The 21104-nt window shown below is 42.7% G+C and overlaps 1 protein-coding gene across 1 annotated transcript; it reads right to left on the bottom strand.

Moving 5' to 3' along the window:
• Window positions 1-551: 551 nt before the first annotated feature.
• Window positions 552-11077, bottom strand: GALR2 (galanin receptor 2). The gene is made up of 2 exons (XM_077251781.1): window positions 10137-11077; window positions 552-2568 (listed from the first exon to the last, which is right to left on the bottom strand). The coding sequence occupies exons 1-2, from the start codon at window positions 10478-10480 to the stop codon at window positions 1791-1793; spliced, it is 1122 nt and encodes a 373-aa protein (XP_077107896.1). The 5' UTR covers window positions 10481-11077; the 3' UTR covers window positions 552-1790.
• Window positions 11078-21104: the final 10027 nt, after the last annotated feature.

The raw sequence follows: 21104 nt of genomic DNA, 5'->3' as shown, positions 1-21104 counted from the left end.
ATCAGACTCTCACCTACCTTCGACACCTTCAAAAAGAACCTGAAGACCTACCTCTTCTGGCAAGCCTACAACCTGCAGTAACCACCGATTGACCAAACCACTGCACGACCAGCTCTATCCTCACCTACTGTATCCCCACACATCCCTTGTAGATTGTGAGCCCTCGTGGGCAGGGTCCTCTCTCCTCCTGTACCAGTTGTGACTTGCATTGTTCAAGATTATTCTACCTGTTTTTATTATGTATACCCCTCCTCACATGTAAAGCGCCATGGAATAAATGGCGCTATAATAATAAATAATAATAATAATAATCTTGCAGTTTTCACTCTGACCCCTGAGTCTCACAATACTCTGACATTTCCTGTTCTGTGGAGATAATTCTTAAGAAGACAACTCATTATCATCACAGGTAGGATTACAATGAAAGGTGACACTGATATATTGACATCACAGGAGCCAGCAATCACAATAAGTGATGTTCACCCTTCACCTCCTCCTCTCTGCAAGATGACCCTGCACAGATCACAAAACATGTCCAGAACTCCCCCTTTCATATGCTTTATGTGGCTGCTGTAAATCATATCTGTGAATGCTGTTAACAGCAACTCTAGCAAGATGGCTAACCCATAAGCATGTGCACAAAAAATGCAACATAAATAAGAAAATAAAAAATAGATGAGAAAAAAAAATATATAGGTATCTGTTTTTAATTATTAAAAAAAAATAAGTGATGCATTCCCTTTAAAGTAGTTTCTTTATTAAAGGTCTGCTTAAACAGTGAGTAAGCAATGCTGCATTTTAATATAACATATCAGCAAATTTGCAAAAATATTAATGAACTAATTAATAACATTGCATTGTACTACTTAAGGCATGCTGGCTTCACAACTCTAAATAAAGCCTGGATCAGTGCTCAGAAGGGGTTGTCCGAGATCTAAATAGGATCTGATTGAAATACCCGACAAAACATTTAGACCAATGAGGTGCTGTTTCTAAAAAGAGCAAAATAAAGCAAACCCCTTTTTAGATCTCAAAACATCCCTTTAAGATACATTTATGTGCATGTTATTAAATGACAAAAAATACAGTTACAGAGTTTTATGTTTTCTTGCACGTTAATGATTATTGGTGGTTCAAGTGCATTGGATAGTCAAGAAAAGCGATTGTATACTGTAGCTTGCAGACGAACAAGCTGTCACTCATCAGCCCTGGACTGACATGCCGACCCTCAAGTTACCTCTTTTATAAAAATCCCAATAAAGGCCATAAGAATGCTATGGGCAGCATGGTGGCTCAGTGGATAGCACAGCAGCCTTGCAGCGCTGGAGTCCTGGGTTCAAGCCCCACTAAGGACAACATCTGCAAAGAGTTTGTATGTTCTCTCCGTGTTTGCGTGGGTTTCCTCCGGGTACTCCGGTTTCCTCCCACATTCCAAAGACATACTGATAGGGAATTTAGATTGTGAGCCCCAACGGGGACAGCGACGATAATGTGTGCAAACTGTAAAGTGCTGCAGAATATGTTAGCGCTATATAAAAATAAAGATTATTATTTATTATTATGTCCATGCTGATGGATGCTCATAGCTCATATTAATTTGCATTTGTCGTATTCACAGTGTAAAAGTGTTTCAGACTATCAGGGTCAACGAGAACATTTGCTACTTTGGTATTAGAAAAAAATGTTTATCATTGCTTATTGGCTGTTCAGCACATTTTCTGGAATTAATAGTTGCGTTGAAGAAGGAGGTTGAAGACTTCTCTTCATTTCTTCCATCTTGACTCTCACAACTAGGTAACGTTAAATGTGATGAATTCTGAGCCTCTTTTATCACCGTTTCTTTCCGTATCTTCCCATGGGCTTCCGGGATCATGACAACAGGCGGAGCAGTGCAATGGACCTTCACTTAACTGAGTCACCTCTGTACACGCCACTTCTAAAGTGCTGACTCCTGCGTGGGCTGCAGGGACCACATGGATCTTGTTGGCTGACCTTTGGCGCAACAACAGGCAACGGAATATCTTGCGAAATCCCTTCCGGAAGTGTTTTGAGACCAGGGCGTAGACCACTGGATTTACGCAAGAGTTAGCATAGGACACCAGGTGTGAAAGAATACGTAGGGCATATGTGAAGTTATTAAGGGGAAAGTATCCAAACCACATGCAAAGAATTACAAGGTGGTGAGGAAGCCAACACAAGCAGAACAAGACTGCAACAATGATGATCATGCGAGTCACCCTCCTCTTGGCCCTCTTTGATTCAGACATATCTTCAATTGGGTCTACAGAAGTCCAGAGATATCGTATAGTGCGGGCATAGGTCAAACTAAGAACGAGCACAGGAATAACATAGCTGAAGATAAAAGTACAAAGATCCATAGTCTTACGATGAGAGATTTGCCACACAGGGTGGCAGACAGTAAGGTTAGCCATCTGAAATTCTTGGTAATAGCTGAGATATGGTCCCGAAAAGATTAATGACAGGCTCCAGATGAGGGTGATAGCCATGAGAGCATTCTTGGGTGTACGTAGTTCTCTTGAGCGCAATGGGTAACGTATAGCAAGGTACCTTTAAGGAAAAAAAACATTAAGTGATTACACTTTTGCGGCAGCATTAATCACTGATGCTTCAATATATAGATAGATATATATATATAAAAAGTAAAGCATAAACTAACACATAATATAATAAATCACCTTGGAAAAAACATACATTCACTACAAAACGCTAAAGCAGGGTAGCATGAAGGTAACACAGCGGTTCTCCCTCTGACCTCTACCTAGGGATGCTTGCTTACACAATGAGATCTGCCAGAATTTGGGATTCATAGGGAAACCAACAGAATATTTTGTATGCTGACATATGAACTTGGAGGCACACAGAGGTATCGTGAGGACCTTAAAGCAGTGGCGTACTGCTATGGAGCCTGTGAGACAGGGGGACCAGGTGTCAGCGCCCACATTGGGCCCTCTGTCCGCACAGAATGATAGTGGTGGAAGTGTCTGCTGACACTCCATCCTCCATCATCATTGCTCGTGTTGAAAGCTGGAGAGGGGATCCGGTCATCAGTGCAAGCTTCCACCCTCATCATTCTGCCTCAGCGTCTGACGTGTCAGAGCAGTGGGCACGATGACATCATTACAGCTCTTCTCACATGTCCGGCGCTTCACACCACAGGCTCAGCAGATCGGAGCATCAGGTGGAACGAGGAGAGGTGTGGACTGTATTTAATTTTTAAAATCAGTGACTGGTGGCAATAATAGTGTATGGGGGTCCATGCGGGGTGCATTATATTGTGTGGAGGACCATGGGGAGTGCACTGTATTGAATTCAGGACCATGGAGTGCATTATATTGTATGGAGGACCATGGGAGTGCATTATATTGTATGCAGGACTATGGGAGTGCACTATATTGTATGGAGGACCATTGGGAGTGCACTATATTGTATGGAGGACCATTGGGAGTGCACTGTATTGAATGCAGGACCATGGGGTACGTTATTTTGTATGGAGGACCATGGGGGGTGCATTATATTGTTTGGAGGATGATGGGGAAGTACATTATATTGTATAGAAGACCATGCAGAGTGCATTATATTGTGTGGAGGACCATGGGAGTGCATTATATTGTATGCAGGACCATGGGGGGTGCACTATTTTGTATAGAGGACCATGGGGAGTGCATAATATTGTATGGAGGACAATGGAGAGTGCACTGAATTGAATGCAGGACCATGGGGCGCGTTTTTTTGTATGGAGGACCATGGGGGGTGCATTATATTGTATGTAGGACTGGGGGGTGCATTATATTGTATGGAGGACCATGGGAGTGCACTATATTGTATAGAGGACCATGGAGGGGTGCATTATATTGTTTGGAGGACGATGGGGGAGTGCATTATATTGTATGGAAGTCCATGTAGGGTGCCTTATACTGTATGGAGGCCCCTTGGGGATGCATTATATGCTATGGAGGACCATGGGGGAGTGAATTATATTGTATGGGGGACCACGGGGAATGCATTATATTCTATGGAGGACCATAGGAGGTTTATTATATTTTATGGAAGCCCATGGGGGGTGCATTATACTGTATACTGTAGACCAAGGGGGTGTATTATATTCTATGCAGGATTATGGGGGGTGAATTATAATGTATGGAGAATGATGGGGGTGCATTATATTGTATGGAGGACCATGGGGGGTGCATTATATTGTATGGAGGACATTAGGGTGCATTCTATTGTATGGCAAATCATGGGGGGTGCATTATATTGTATAGAGGACAATGGAGGGGGTGCATTATATTGTATGGAGGATGATGGGGGATGCATTATATTGTATGGAGGAAATTGGAGTGCATTATCTTGTATGGAGGACATGGGGGTACATTATATTGTATGGAGGACCAAGGGGGTGCATTATATTCTATGGAAGACCATGAGGGGGTGAATTATATTGTATGAGGGACCATGGGCGGTGTATTGTATTGTATGGAGGGGGTGCATTATATTGTATGGAGGACCATGAGGGGTGCATTATATTGTATGGATGACGATGGGGGTGCATTATATTGTATAAAGGACCATGGGGGGTGCATAATATTGTATGGAGGACCATGGGGGTGCATTATTTTTTATAGAGGACCATGGAGGGGGTGCATTATATTGTATGGAGGACCATAGGGGTGCATTATATTGTATGGAGGATGATGGGGCATGCATCATATTCTATGGAGGACCACAGGGAGTGCATTATATTGTATGGATGACCATGGAGGGTGTGTCTTATATTGTATGGGAACCATGGGGGTGGTGCATTATATTGTATGGAGGACGATGGGGAGAACATTATATTGTATGGAATACCAATGGGGTGCATTATATTGTATGGATGACCATGGACGGCAAGTCTTATATTGTATGGAGGACGATGGGGGTGCATTATATTCTATGGAGGACCATGGGCAGTGCATTATATTGTATGGATGACCATGTAGGGTGCATTATACTGTATGGAGGCCCTTAGGGGATGCATTATATGCCATGGAGGACCATGGGGGAGTGAATTATATTGTATTGGGGACCACGGGGAATGCATTATATTCTATGGAGGACCATAGGAGGTTTATTATATTTTATGGAAGCCCATGGGGGGTGCATTATATTGTATGGAGAACCATTGGAGGTCCATTATATTGTATGGAGGACCAAGGGGGTGTATTATATTCTATGCAGGATTATGGGGGGTGAATTATAATGTATGGAGGATGATGGGGTGCATTATATTGTAAAGGACCATGGGGGGTGCATTATATTGTATGGAGGACATTAGGGTGCATTATATTGTATGGCAAATCATGGGGGTGCATTATATTGTATAGAGGACAATGGAGGGGGTGCATTATATTGTATGGAGGATGATTTTGGATGCATTATATTGTATGGAGGAAATTGGAGTGCATTATATTGTATGGAGGACATGGGGGTACATTATATTGTATGGAGGACCAAGGGGGTGCATTATATTCTATGGAAGACCATGAGGGGGTGAATTATATTGTATGAGGGACCATGGGCGGTGTATTGCATTGTATGGAGGGGGTGCATTATATTGTATGGAGGACCATGAGTGGTGCATTATATTGTATGGATGACGATGGGGGTGCATTATATTGTATAAAGGACCATGGGGGTGCATAATATTGTATGGAGGACCATGGGGGTGCATTATTTTTTATAGAGGACCATGGAGGGGGTGCATTATATTGTATGGAGGACCATAGGGGTGCATTATATTGTATGGAGGATGATGGGGTGTGCATTATATTCTATGGAGGACCACGGGGAGTGCATTATATTGTATGGATGACCATGGAGGGTGTGTCTTATATTGTATGGGGACCATGGGGGTGGTGCATTATATTGTATGGAGGACGATGGGGAGTACATTATATTGTATGGAATACCAATGGGGTGCATTATATAGTATGGATGACCATGGACGGCAAGTCTTATATTGTATGGAGGACGATGGGGGTGCATTATATTCTGTGGAGGACCATGGGCAGTGCATTATATTGTATGGATGACCATGGAGGGCGTGTCTTATATTGTATGGAATACCATGGGGGGTGCATAATATTGTATGGACCATGGCGAGTGCATTATATTCTATGGAGGACCGTGGGGAGTGTGTTATACTATATGGAGGATTATCGGGGGTGCATTATACTATGTGGAAGGTTATGTAGGGCTATTATATTTAGAGGGCTATGCAGGGGGCCATTCTATGGTATGTAAGCAATTATACAGTGTGAAGATTTGTGGTAACAGGAACACATGTGCTACTTGCACAGTGAACAAGTCAGTGAACAAGCACTTGCGGATTACTGTGATTTTTTGAAACTGAGTGTTTTTGGTTTTACTATGCTCTTTTGTGTCTTCAAGTGTGAAGATTTGTGTGGGGTCCATCATACTGTGTAGAGGGCTAGTGCAGGCCATTATACAGTGTGGGGCTATTATACTGTATGTTGGCCCATTTTACTGCACGGAGGGCTGTGTGGGGTCACAGTTGGGGGATCATACTGTGTTGGGGTCACAACACTTTACTTTGGGAGTACATCAGGGTCATTATACTGTGCATGCAGAGGCTTATGTAGAGAACTTCACCATGGGGGTATCATACTTTTGTTGGTATCATACTTTATTAGGGCAATGAAAGAGGAATCTAGGACTTCATCAGGAGTAAAAATTACTATGTAAAAGCTTCAGAGAAGAAGAGAACTAGAACTCTAGTGCCACCTATTGGAAGGTAGCAATCCTAAAAGTCAATGTCGACCCTTTAACGAGCCTTCCGACCGATACCTAAGAAGCATCGTTTCTCCTTGCAGAGATTGACATGCTATAACCAGATCTCCACTTTGCACTGATGAGGGGCAGCACCCCGAAACACAGAGTCTGCAAATTGAGATCCTGGTTTGGCTATTATCCTAAGTCATGTGACAAGGCTCGTTAAAGGGTCGACATTGACTTGTAGGACTGCTACCTTCCAATAGGTGGCACTAGAGTTCTAGTTCTCTTCCTCTCTGAAGAGATAATTTGCTTAATTAGCATATTTCCCAGAGAAGCATTGCGGCTTTAAGTCTCCTCATCTCGGCATGCTTAGCATGTCAATCTCCGCAACGAGAAACGATACTTCTTAGATATTATATAAAAGCTGGAAAGTTGTGAGATATGCTCTTCTGTGATCTTGGCAATTATTTAATTTTTTTGTGGGGCGGATTGGGAGGAGGCAATTAGAACTTCTGCTATGGGGCCCCATGATTTCTATGTATGCGCCTCTTACATAGTAACTGTAAACCAAACCGACCTCGTAAGAAGAATCTGTTTTCTCCTTTTGCATAGAAAAGCCAATTTATTCAGGGCACTCGGTTTGTACTAGAGACACTTAAATGCTTTCATAGTCATTTTCAATCCATAACTCATTTATGTTCTCACAAAGAAGCTGCAATGACCTGTTGATGCCAATTATATTAAGAAGTGTTTCCAGTGCCAATTACATTAAAAGGTTTTACTAGTAAGCACAACTGTTCAAAAAGTTTTATGTCCGATTGCTGGTCAATTATTATGTACAAACATTTCTCCAAGATATACAGCATGGACTTTAGTGTGGCTGGCCAGGCACAACAGAATATTGAGGTGTTACCTCTACCTCTGCAAGGAGGGTGTCCTAAATACACAAAGCTGAACTGTTTGGGACAGATTTACTAAAACTGTCTTAATATTTAGACTGTCAAAATGTACTAAATTTATCACAAAGAACCATTCTGGTCTTTAGACACTTTTTTAACTTTAAATCAAATCTGTCACCAGATTTGACAATACAAACTGCATACATTAATAACAATTTTAAGACCTGAGGAGGCTCATGTATTTACTTTGAATATACATGTCAGAATAGCTGTAAAATCCTGACATTAAAATTATCATTTTATTAACCAAGCTATAGAGCGAAACAGTATATGAGCACAACTACGGTATATCAATTTCCACCCACGTAGCCTGACTGACTGCTACAGCTTGTGCTGAGCATTAGGAAATCTCATCATTACGATGGAGGAAATAGCCAGGTTGATAGATCCTAAGTGTAAGTGGGCAAATAATTAGTTAAAAGGGTTCTCCACTATTAGACGACCCTTTCTTAAAGGGAATCTGTCAGAAGGTTTTGCTATGTAACCTGACAGCAGCCTGATGTAGGGAAAGAGACCCTGATTCCAGCGATGTATCACTTAGTTTAGTGGGTGCAGCAGCTGTGATAGAATCACAGTTTTCTCTTCTGCGGATCTAACAATGCTCAGAATGCTGAGCTCTGTATAACCTCACCCACATCACTGATTGGCAGCTTTCTGTGTGCACTATATGACAGAAAGCTTTTTATTGGCGGTTGGGGGAGGTGGGATAACCAGAACAAGTTGACTAGAAGGCATGGAGCACCTTGTCCTGTTGTGATAATCTGCAATTGATAAAAGACTGCTTTTATTGAAACAGCAAAACGCAGCCCAGTAAGTGAGATATTGCTGGAATCAGGGTCTCAGCCTCTATATCATGCTGCTCTCAGATTACATGGCAAAAACCTGATGACAGATTCGCTATAGCCTATAACAGCTCCTCTGCCCATCATAAAATAAAAAAAGCCTGGCACTTTTCCTTCTATGGTAGCTCTGTGTTCTCCAGCCGGTCACGTGTCACTGTTATGCCAGTAGACCACTGCAGCCAATCATTAGTGGCCGACTGGCTACAGCAGTCTCATGAGATAACAGCATCAGTCTTTTGACAGAGCGCATTCCATTAAGGGTGATACGCAAATTCTGACATGGATAGGGCAAAGATATATATCTTGGTACCGTGTTAGCCAGTAGATAGAAAAATATTTAGAATTGAGAGTGGTTGATACCTTTTAATGGCTAACTGAAAAGATGGTAACAAATTGCAAGCTTTCGAGACTACACAGGTCTCTTCATCAGGCAAAGTCTAAAAGAAATTCCGAAGAATCACATATTTATGCACATCATAGCACAGAAAATTTTCTGTGGGGAGGGTAAGTACCTGCTTTAGGTATGTTACCCTGTTTCCTGAAAGTGGACTTTAATATCATAAGAATGGCTGAAAATTTTAATAAACAATAAATTGCAAAAGTGGTTGTTTTTACCCCGACTATTTGAATTTCTATCTATGCAAAATCAGAATAACTATTTAATAAAATGATGTAGCTTAAAGCGATTCGTCCTGAACAAGTAGTTTGGGTTGTGTTAGTTATTGAAAAAGATATATCGATAGTGCTAGGACACATAAGTCAGGGAGAATAACACCAATGTGTCAACATGGTACATGAAATTGCCACAGTTTGCCAGATGAGTTAGATATTGCTTTTCCCATCCTAGCCAAATATCATATATCATGTAATCTAATCCCATATGCTCACCCTGTCTAACCCCTCTCAATTAAATCTTTCTTTTTTAGACACTGCCTAGCAGATTCTTGAATCACCGTTTCCTTAAAATGATATTTCTATGAACAGAGCCCAAGGTCCCAGACTTTATCAATGTGCTTTAATTTCAATATGATTATATATGAACTGCAATTCTGCTATAAATGATAACACTACTGTAGAAAACTGTATATCAGATCATTCTGATTCCGACAGCTACCTTGCTGCATGAGTAAATGGCATGGTGCACATATTGTATTACAGTCTGACCTTTCCTTACATGGCTAGCTTCAGGGTTTTATTCTGTTGTAAATCTGTGAAAATCTCTCTTTTTAATAATGTTCTTTTTACTTTGGAAATAAACTACATTAGTAACAGGAAAATAAGCTACTACAGATTTATTGTACTTTTTAATAACTTTTTTTTTGTAGGGAGATTCCCTACAAAATGATGAAGTTAAAATGCAAAAGCCTGCACCGTGCTCATTCATTACATCATTACAATAAAATATGGTTTTAGCTCTTTTCTGTCTAGATATAACTGAATAGATACAAAAGTCTGGGTATAGCTCCAACCTAGCTGATCCTAAATTAATACATTATTTAATCAAAGAGCTTCAAAATCTATAATCCCGAGATGTTCTTACCTGTCCAGTGACACGGTAGTCAGGGTGAAGCTGGAGGCATACATAGTGAGGTATATGAAAAAGTGCACAGCTTTGCACATAAATGGGCCAAATACCCAACTGTCCAGGGTGTAAATGGTGGCTTGAAATGGTACGCAGAATATGATAAAACAAAGGTCTGCAACCCCTAAGTTCAAAATGAAGAGATTGGTGGTGTTATTTATCTTGCCATTCCTTAACAGGACTGCCAGGACCAGGCTGTTTCCCACTGTACCCACTAGGAAAATGAGAGAATATAACACTGGGATAAGCACCGACTCTGGATGATAGCTGTCTGAAGATGACATCTGGATGGAGACATTCATCTTCTCTGCCGTAAACCTAGGAAGGCCACATTACAGTTCACACCTGGTCAATAAAGCCTGACAATCCTTTTGTTGTGATCAGTAGAAAGTGGTGGTCAACTGATAATTACCACCATCTGTATTACATGAAGCCAATAATGATTATTCCTGATGAATACAAGCCTCACAGTACAGTATTCCTAGTGATGACCAGGGAAGTCCACTGCCTGGTTAATCCAAGGGTTAGTCTCATGGAAGGAGTGATGGATCTATGACCAAGCCAAGTCAATCAGTCTATAGGTGTTTGGCCAGAGGCAATAATCCCATCTCTACAAAAAACCTTTCTCAATATCTTAATGAATTATATAAAGATCCAAAAATTGTGTAGATTTGTTCTTTGGTCCGACTACAGGACTTCTAGTTTGTTCCAGATCCTGGAGAAGTTGAGCTGCTGCTTCATTATCTTGGCTCTTGACTCGTGAATTTCATGTTCTGTTCTTGCTAATGTCTGACTGCTCACCTCCCATGCTGACAGTTTTACAAGCTCTCTATAAAAACTTAAGCACTGTCAGCGAGCTCTTCCTAAGTAATATGGATGAGGAACCTCTCCTGCTTGAAGCCCCCCTCCTTGGACGCAGACTGATTTTTTTGTCTGTGTGTGTGTGTGTCGTGAATAGTTCTCAGAATAAATAGATGAGAAGCATCCCGTTTCCACGGAGATAAAAAGGTACAAAAAATAGTGATGGTGTCCATAGTAACTAACCCCCCTGATCTATTCATTAGGCAGACGTCAGTGGTGTGCAGGGGGGAAGCGTGTCATGTCTGTGGGACTACTAAATTAACAAAGTTGGTGAAGTGGCTAGCAGATGTAAGCCAGACCAGCAGGCAAATGCCGTATAAGGTTAATTATTTCAATTTATGTTTAAGTGTGCTTCTATTTTTAAATACATATTAACATATTTAATAAAGCAACAAAAGAATAGAGAAAACATGTCATTATAAGCTAGAACGATTCAACAACAAATGTGCACATTTCTATTGAAAATCATTAATATTATGCTTGTATTACTGATGTATCAGAGGCATAAACTAAATTCCCACTGTTTAACAAGTTTACTGCATAAAAACTTTAGATACATCCTATCAAATATATATGCTCCCTTTTGTCCACTTATGAGTCATTTCACTTCTTCGCTCGCCCTGATTTCATCATTCACTATGAAAACTGCTAAAAATCCATCTCAGTCAAGACAAGACTGCCAGATCACTCAGTAGATTACAGCAGAGTATTGAAGCCTTTGAAAGAGGGAAGTTGGAGGAGGAGGTGGAAGTGAGACAGCCATAAGCACACACAGGCTAATGCTGCTGCTTTCTAGTGTTTTATCATCTAGAGCTGGATTCACAGCTACACTGCTCTTTAAAGATGCATAATACACACTATGCTGCTGTTACTTTTGGGGTTATGTCATATAAATACAGAAGAGAAGGAATTCTTCATGGGCAGCACGGTGGCGCAGTGGTTAGCACAGCAGCCTTGCAGCGCTGGAGTCCTGGGTTCTAATCCCACCTTGGACAACAAGGTGGGATTCCCACGCGCTGCTTGAGCGCTTCAACAAACCCGTTGAAGCACTCAAGCAGCGCGAAACGGCCGTCGTTTGAGCTTGTACACTCCTTTGTATATGCACCCCCGAGCCGTGAAGATTTTAATGCAATAAAGATTCATCTGCTTTGAAGATCGGTGAGTGCTGCCACTTCTTCCTTCTAATGATCATGTATACATACATGCATGATAACTTATTCTGAAAAGTCAGCTAAAACTTCAGGTATATTTGAAAGAGTGTGTTTTACTTGCAGTCTGATCTGTGGACAGCATGGTGTATGGAAGGAGAAGCTGAGCAGAATGATATATAGGATTGATAGAAAGATTCAATATAACTTGTATTTTATTCACTGAAATCCCTTGCATTTGTATTTGCAAGAATCCAGTAGAAAGTCTTACTTAGTGTGACATCTATATTAGTGCCTGCTCTTCCTGCCTCAGCTTCTGTCACCAGTCGGCACCATGCGCTTATTTCGAGGCAACAGTTCTGGTTCTGTGTCTTCTGGTACTTGTAGTCCCATCCATACTGGGAGACATAGAGTTAGCTGCTGTGTGGTTTGGGTGGGTCCGTAAGGTATTTATTGCTGTTCACTGCCAGTTATATTTTGACCCACTTCTATGTAACTTGTGCTTGGCTATTCTCCCAGTGGACGGTCCTGATTTTTTACCTCTCCCTGCTTTTCGACTATTATTATTATTTATTTATTTATATAGCACCATTGATTCCATGGTGCTGTACATGAGGAGGGGTTACATACAAATGACAGACATCACTTACAGTAAGCAAACTAACAATGACAGACTGATACAGAGGGGCGAGGACCCTGCCTTTCCGGGCTTACATTCTACAGGATAATGGGGAAGGAGACATTAGGTTGGGGGTTGCGGCAGCTCCGGTGTTGATGAGAGGGTAGCTCCGGTGGTGGTGAGGAGGCAGCGGGGTCATTGCAGGCTGTAGGCTCTCTAGAAGAGGTGGGTTTTCAGGTTCTATCTGAAGGATCCGAATGTGGTTGATAGTCGGACGTGTTGGGGCACAGAATTCCAGATGATGGGGGATATTCGAGAGAAAACTTGGAGGCAATTAGGTGAGGAGTGAATAAGTGTGGAGGACAGAAGGAGGTCTTGGGAGAACCGGAGATTATGTGAGGGAAGCTATCGGGAAATTAGGTCAGAGATATATGGAGGAGACAGGATATGGATGGCTTTGTAGGTCATTATTAGTAACTTGAACTGGATATGCTGAGGGAATGGGAGCCATTGAACAGATTTGCAGAGGGGAGAAACGGTGGAGTAGTGAGGAGATGAGTCGGGCAGCAGAGGAAAGGATGGACTGGAGAGGTGCGAGAGTGCTAGCAGGGAGGCCACAGAAAAGGATGTTGCAGTAGTCGAGGCGGGAGATGATGAAGGCATGAATTTTAGCAGATTGAGGGTTGAGGAAAGGACGGATTCTGGAAATATTTTTTTAGCTGGAGGCGACTGGAGGTGGAAAGAGCTTGGATGTGCGGATTGAAGGACAGGGCAGAGTCAAGGGTTACTCCGAGGCAGCTGACTTCCGGTACGGGGGAAAGCGTGATGTCATTAATGGTGATAGATAGATCAGGTAAGGAAGATCTGTGAGATGGAGGAAAGATGGTGAGTTCAGATTTCTCCACATTGAGTTTGAGGAAGCGTGAGGAGAAGTAGGAGGATATGTCTGATAGACACTACGGGATTCTGGACAGCAGAGAGGTGACTTCTGGGCCAGAGAGGTAGATCTGAGAGTCATCAGTATAAAAGTGGTACTGGAATCCATGGGACTTTATGAGTTGTCCCAGGCCAAGTGTATAGATTGAGAAGAGTAAGGGTCCTAGGACAGAGCCTTGGGGAACTCCAACAGAGAGAGGGTGGGATGAGAAGGTAGTGTGGAAGTGGAAGACGCTGAATGTGCGGTTGGAAAGGTATGAGGAGATCCAGGATAGGGTGAGGTCTTTGATGCCAAAGGAGGGGAGGATCTGTAGTAGGAGGAAATGGTCAACTGTGTCAAAAGCAGAGGGCAGGTCTAGAACGAGGAGTATAGAGTATTGTCCGTTAGCTTTGGCTGTAAGTAGGTCGCTAGTAATTTTGGTCAGGGCAGTCTCAGTGGACTGATGGGGACGGAAACCAGATTGTGGACGTGCTGCTCCAGGAGTTTGGAAGCGAGAGGGAGCAGCGATATTGGACAATAGCTGGACATAGCGGTTGGGTCGATGGTTGGCTTTTAAAGGATAGGCGTGAGTGGCATGTTTGAAAGCAGAAGGGAAGGTACCAGAAGTTAGTGATAGATTGAAGAGATGGGTTAGGGATAGGATAAGTGTGGTGCTGAGGTTGGGGAGGAGATGAGATGGGATGGGGTCAAGTGCATAAGCTGTGAGGTGTGATTTGGAGAGGAGACAATTAAGCTCCCCTTCAGTGATGTTGGACAGGGAGGTTATGGGGTTTGGGCATTGGTCTGGTTCTGGACTAGTGGACTATTCTGATTCTTTCCAGTTTTGTCCCTACACTGACCTGCTGATTGTGACCCAGCTTCCTGACTATTCTCTTGCCTCTGGTTCAATCCTCCAGATAGCAGCTCATCTATGGAAGCAATCCAGTGGACCCCGTTTTAAGTCCAGATGCCTGTACAGGAGTTAAAGGGTGAAGGCCAGTGTTCTTCTGGAATCTGCCAGAAGGAGGGGCTTGTGCCAAATCTTTCCGAGGTAGCCTTTTTGAGCCGGCGACTTCTGATAGATGTAACACTCAGTACTTGCCAGCTATCCCTGCATATACAATCTTACAGGGAAGACTGTCAATTGCTGAGTAGGACCACCCACTTAACTCGTGTATACAAACACCACACATTTCAATTACTAAAATGCTTTACTGAAATTTTTCCCACAAAAAAATACAATAAGAAGCTGATGAGCTCCTCCTGCTCCATATAACACCCTGCCAACAGATCTGAATCCATTTTCAACATGACAGGTGCTCTTTTAAAGGCAATGTGTCAGCAAACATGAATCAGACAGTGGCTGTGTTATTACAGCCACGCACTGTATGTTTTAGTCTGAAATTTTGTGTTGTCACAGAAAACATACGGTACCTTGAAAAGCTTGCTGGAGACTATGTACCTTGGATGAATAGACTGAGGCAGGTCCCCATAGGCTTCTCCCCATCTCACGTCCCCAAACTGACAAGGGTCTCCCTATAGGGAGAGATCTATAAAAAGAAAAAAAAAAAAAACAACTGACCAACAACTCTGAACAGAATAAAAGCAAGTGTAAACAGATGCAAGCTGCTATGACTGCATAATATACATACAAAATAATACAACAGCTCTCTTTAAGCGAAAAGATTTACAGTATGCAAGCATTGACTCAGAGGCATAATTAGGGTTTTGGTATGGGTAAGGGGAGGGTGGGAGGTGAAAATTCTGAGTGGGCCCCTAGCCAGGTAACCCTGATTACAACTATTGTGGCATATCCTAATTGTGAGTAGAGGAGAACCTCAGCAGTTGACCGAGCTGTTACTAAAAAAACCTCTATACAAAAAAACAACACTGATATTACCGCCATATGGTGATCACATAGTGGCAAATACCAGTCCTGTAGAACATGTATTGTAACATGTAACATGATTACGGTACTGTTATATACAGCTCTGGCAAAAATTAAGAGACCACCACATCAAAACCCTGTCATGGGCAGCCCAATCTCCAGACCTGAACCCCATTGAAAACCTCTGGAATGTAATCAAGAGGATGATGGATAGTCACAAGCCATCAAGCAAAGAAGAATTGCTTACATTTTTGTGCCAGATGCAGTTTGAGAGACTGGTGGAAAGCATGCCAAGACGCATGAAAGTTGTGATTAAAAATCATGGTTATTCCACAAAATATTGATTTCTGAACTCTTCCCGAGTTAAAACATTAGTATTGTTGTTTCTAAATTATTATGAACTTCGCGTCATGTGACCGCGACGTCATCGCAGGTCCTTCACACACACCAGCTATAGGAACGGAAGCGGCAGCGTGCACCTGAGAGGCAGGAAGACTGCGGGGGCCATCGAAGGTGAGTATATGACTATTTTTTATTTTAATTTTTTTTTTTTTTTACCAATTATATGGTGCCCAGTCCGTGGAGGAGAGTCTCCTCTCCCCCACCTTGGGTACCAACCGCACATGATCCGCTTACTTCCTGCATGGTGGGCACAGCCCCGTGCGGGAAGTAAGCAGATCAATGCATTCCTAGTTGTGCGGAATCCCCGCAATTCTGCAAATTTAATTAACATGTTGCTTTTTTTTCCGCAATGCAATTTTTTAGCGGAAAAAAATGCAACATTTGCACAAGATATGCGGAATACACTGAAAATAATGGGAGGCATATGTAAGCGGGTTTTTCCGCATTTTTATCACGTTTTTATAGCGAAAAAAACGCGAAAAATACTGAACGTGTGCACATGGCCTAAAGGTGTTTTGCTGGTTGGTTATCTATTCCACATTCAAGGCACACTTGCCCAGCATGCCTCCCAAAGCATTCTCCAATGACATGCCATGCCATCTGGTTTGTACTTAGTTGAGCCATAATTTGCGTTGTAACGGGACAATGACCCAAAACACACCTCTAGGCTATGTAAGGGCTATGTGAGCAAGCAACAAAGGTATGCAGTGCTGGGTCAGATGACATGGCTCACCCGACTTAAAGCCAGTTGAAATAGTTTGAGATGAATTAGACTGTTGAGTGAAGGTGTGTAGGGATGTGGAGTATCTTATCCTGTTCCTGAAGACAACTATCAGGCGGTTTTATATTGAAAAGTAATATGTGCCTAATGTAATGTAATACGGTGATGTACAGTATGTAAAGTGTTAATGTGAGTATAGCATAGGATAAGCTTAGGATAGCATAAAATATAGAATACAGATTATAGGTTTAGCATATAAGATAGGAAATGGTTAAGGATAGAACTAGCCCAGTGGTGGGCACTAGTGTCAATAGAAGAAGGGTACTTCCTGATTAGGGAGAGTTCAGTGTCAGATAGTGAAGTGTATAGAACAGTTCAAGTTCAGGTGGGGTAGTGGGTTGCTAGGTGCAGCATGGACCAACCGTTCGAGGCAGTGAGAGGTCAAATAGTGTTCCCTGATGGACAATCCTAAAGCATCCAGAGCCTAGGGCTCGGGTCAGGTACCAAGGAGCACGCCTTATCTTCCGACATCACAAGGTCGGTCAACGTGGAATTACGGGGGGGCAGGTGGCTGGTCCCGGGTGCACAGTCTGAGTGGACAACGAATACCTGATGCTGATGGAGTCAGCGGGCTTGGGGGTAGTCCAGGATAAACGGGTAGCAGCACTGAAGAGGAGTTGTACTAATGAGGACGGGAGTGTGAATTGCTGCGCCCTATCCCACCTGTACCCAACTGATGAACTTGGACTGTATAGTAAATGTTTGACTGTTATAAATAACTTGGTGTCCCTTGCATTGTGAGCGGCAGCTCTTGAGAATGGAAGCCTGGAGGCAGCAGTGGTATGCGACCTACAAGTGAGTGTGATGCACCCCACACCCTACAGCACACTGGGACAGGGACACTCCTTGTCTGTAAAGTGCCAGAGTGAAACTGGACAGCAGCTCGGTCAGGACTACCGCTCTGCAGCACTTCACAGGTGAAGAAGCCAACAGTGCTCCGCATCTCTGGGAACTTCTTCAAGACCGTTGGAAAGCCATTCCAACTAACCACCTGATGAAGCTGCTTGAGAGAATTCCAAGGGAGTGTAAAGCAGTTATCCAAGTAAAATGGGGATACTTTAAGCAATTTAACATTTAACACATATTCTGGTTTGTTGCACACATTTCTTTATTCCTGTTTCTATACATGTCCATTTGTGGATTTGTTGCCTTCAATCTGAATCTACAATGTGCACATTCCAATAAGAACAAGAAAAAAAAAAACATTGCATGAAAATGTGTGTCTGACGGCTACTGTAGGTGCAGAACTTAGTAGTAGAATTTACCATTAGTGTAATATCCTAAAGCTGACACCAATAGATGTACCAGGTGGAAAGAAATCCAAGGACACCGAGATGCTAAATGCAACCTCGATGCATAAAGCCATGTGATACCAGCAGAAGTTAATACTGAAGTATATTACTCTCCACATCAATACAGACGAGGTGAGGTGACTTCGTGTCTTGCAGATGAGAGCTGATTAGTGAGTTAATATGAACCAATTTAAGCAGCTGGCTGTACAAGTGATTGAAATGACTCCAGCCTAGAAAAAGGATATTACTGGCCAGGAGGACACTGATCTTGTTACACAAATCAGCTGCGGCATGAATAAACTCATTTTTTTGTGTGTCTGAGGGACTTGGTGATGTGACCTAGAGTTGCCTCAATTAAAGTTACTGTGATGGGCTGAGTATATGCCATGCTATTGGCAGTAATCATTATACATAATATTGGATGAAAGATTTCTGTGATGAGATGGAAAAACAATTTTAAACTCCTGTTTTAGTAGGAAAGAAACAAAAAACAACAATTTTGCCAATATTGTTTTGATTATACTATATTTCAAAAACCTTTCATTATTTGTATCAAAGTGGCTGTATATAGGTTTTGCATGATAAATGTTAAAAACATTTTGGGGTACAAATAAGGTATTGATAATATTAATTTTAAAAGCACTAATTTCTTTTCATGCTATTCACCATATGGTTGAAAGGGTTTGTCAACTACATTGTATAACGCACCCACCGATTTGATCAAAAACAAAAAAGTCCACTAAATATCAAAAGGCCCATAAAGTTTGGGCAACACTTCTTTGAATACTAATTGACAAAACCTTATTTCTTGAGCACCATAATCATTAGATAGGGCTCAAGAAATCTTTAAGAAGTGATCACAACCCAATATTTATTTTCAAAATATGTTAGTTTTTATTACTTTATCACAGAAAATATTAGAAACACATTTTTCAAAGAAAGGTCACTGGAAAAACAGAGGTCCACAAATGGCATAAAATTTAGCAGATTAATTCACTCAAATTTGTTAAATATGGCAGATAGATAATGCAGAATGCTGGACACGCTGGGGCAGAGATGCTGGACACAGGGGCAGAAAGCTGGACAGGGGCATTATGCTGGACACAGGGGCAGAGATGCTGGACAAAGGGGCAGAGGTGCTGGACACAGGGGCAGAGATGCTGGACACGGGCATTATGCTGGACACAGGGGCATTATGCTGGACACAGGGGCATTATGCTGGACACAGGGGCATTATTGCTGGACACAGGGGCATTATGCTGGACACAGGGGCAGTATGCTGGACACAGGGGCAGTATGCTGGACACAGGGGCAGTATGGTGGACACAGGGGCAGTATGGTGGACACGGGCAGTATGGTGGACACAGGGGCAGTATGGTGGACACGGGCAGAATGCTGGACACAGGGGCATTATGCTGGACACAGGGGCAGTATGGTGGACACAGGGGCAGTATGGTGGACACAGGGGCAGTATGGTGGACACAGGGGCAGTATGGTGGTATGGTGGACACAGGGGCAGTATGGTGGACACGGGTAGTATGGTGGACACAGGGGCAGTATGGTGGACACGGGCAGTATGGTGGACACGGGCAGTATGGTGGACACAGGGGCAGTATGGTGGACACAGGGGCAGAATGCTGGACACAGGGGCAGAATGCTGGACACGGGCAGAATGCTGGACACGGGCAGAATGCTGGACACAGGGGCAGAATGCTGGACACAGGGGCAGAATGCTACACAGGGGCAGGAATGCAGGACACGGGCAGTATGCTGGACACGGGCAGGATGCTGGACAAAGGGGCAGAATGCTGGACACAGGGGCAGAGATGCTGGACACGGGCAGAATGCTGGACACAGGGGCAGAGATGCTGGACACGGGCAGAATGCTGGACAAAGGGGCAGAATGCTGGACACGGGCAGAATGGAGATAGGGGGTATGATGAAAGACATGGGGGCATGACTGGAGACAGATGGGGAAGGATTGGAGACAGATGGGGCAGAATGGAGACACAGGAGGCATGATTGGAGACAAGTGGCAGGATTGCAGACATGGGGGCATGATTGGAGACACTGGGGGCAGAATTGGAGACAGATCGTGCAGGATCATGGGGCAGGATGGATATGATGGAGACAAATGGGGCAGGATGGGGAGATCATATGGGGCAGAATGGATACTCATGAGGGCAGGATGGGAGAACATATGGCTGACGCCAGGAATGAGACACACGTTGGTCAGGATGGGGAATATTATTACCATAGGGACTAATTTAGGGATATTATTACTGCAGTGATGTATTTATTTTATTTTTTGAGGATACTGTTTTAAATGAGGGGGCGGTCCTGTTACTGTGTAGAGTGATACTATGTCGCCTCTTTTTCTTCATGTGGTGTAATGTAGAAGTTGGGAAAAATTAAGTAATGTGTTCTACAAGCGGAGCTCGAGATAACTGTATTATTTCCTGCAGAGACGAGTCCTGGCTGGATGAAGTGATGGCGGTCTGTGCTGGATGAAAGATGAAGGACTTCACCTAGAGACGTCACTGGTGAGTCAGTGTTACCTATACACTGACACTATACACTGTATACTATATACAGCAGTCCTGTGTATAATGTCACCAGTGATCACTGTATTATCTGTACACAGACACTGCATATGAAGTACAGATCTCCTGTGAATACTGGCACTTATGGTGATAGTATGGTGTTTTTTTTTTTTTGATTACTGATCAGAATTGTAGTATTCAGTCACTATGTGGTGGTAATATGTGGTCTGGACATGGTGCGGTGGTATTTGTTCCTTGTATGTGATATTATTCGGTCACTGGTGGTAATATGTGGTCTGGACATGGTGTTGCGGTATTTGTTCCTTGTATGTGATATTATTGGTCATTTAAAAAATTGAAAAATAAATAAATAAATCTTTATTTTTGTATAGCGCTAACATATTCCACAGCGCTTTACAGTTTTGCACACATCATCATAAATAAAAATATACCTAAATTGTATTGCATATTTTAAC

Source organism: Ranitomeya variabilis, chromosome 4 (genome assembly GCF_051348905.1).
Source record: "Ranitomeya variabilis isolate aRanVar5 chromosome 4, aRanVar5.hap1, whole genome shotgun sequence".
Lineage (NCBI taxonomy): Eukaryota > Metazoa > Chordata > Amphibia > Anura > Dendrobatidae > Ranitomeya > Ranitomeya variabilis.
This window is presented reverse-complemented; position numbering and strand designations above follow the sequence as displayed.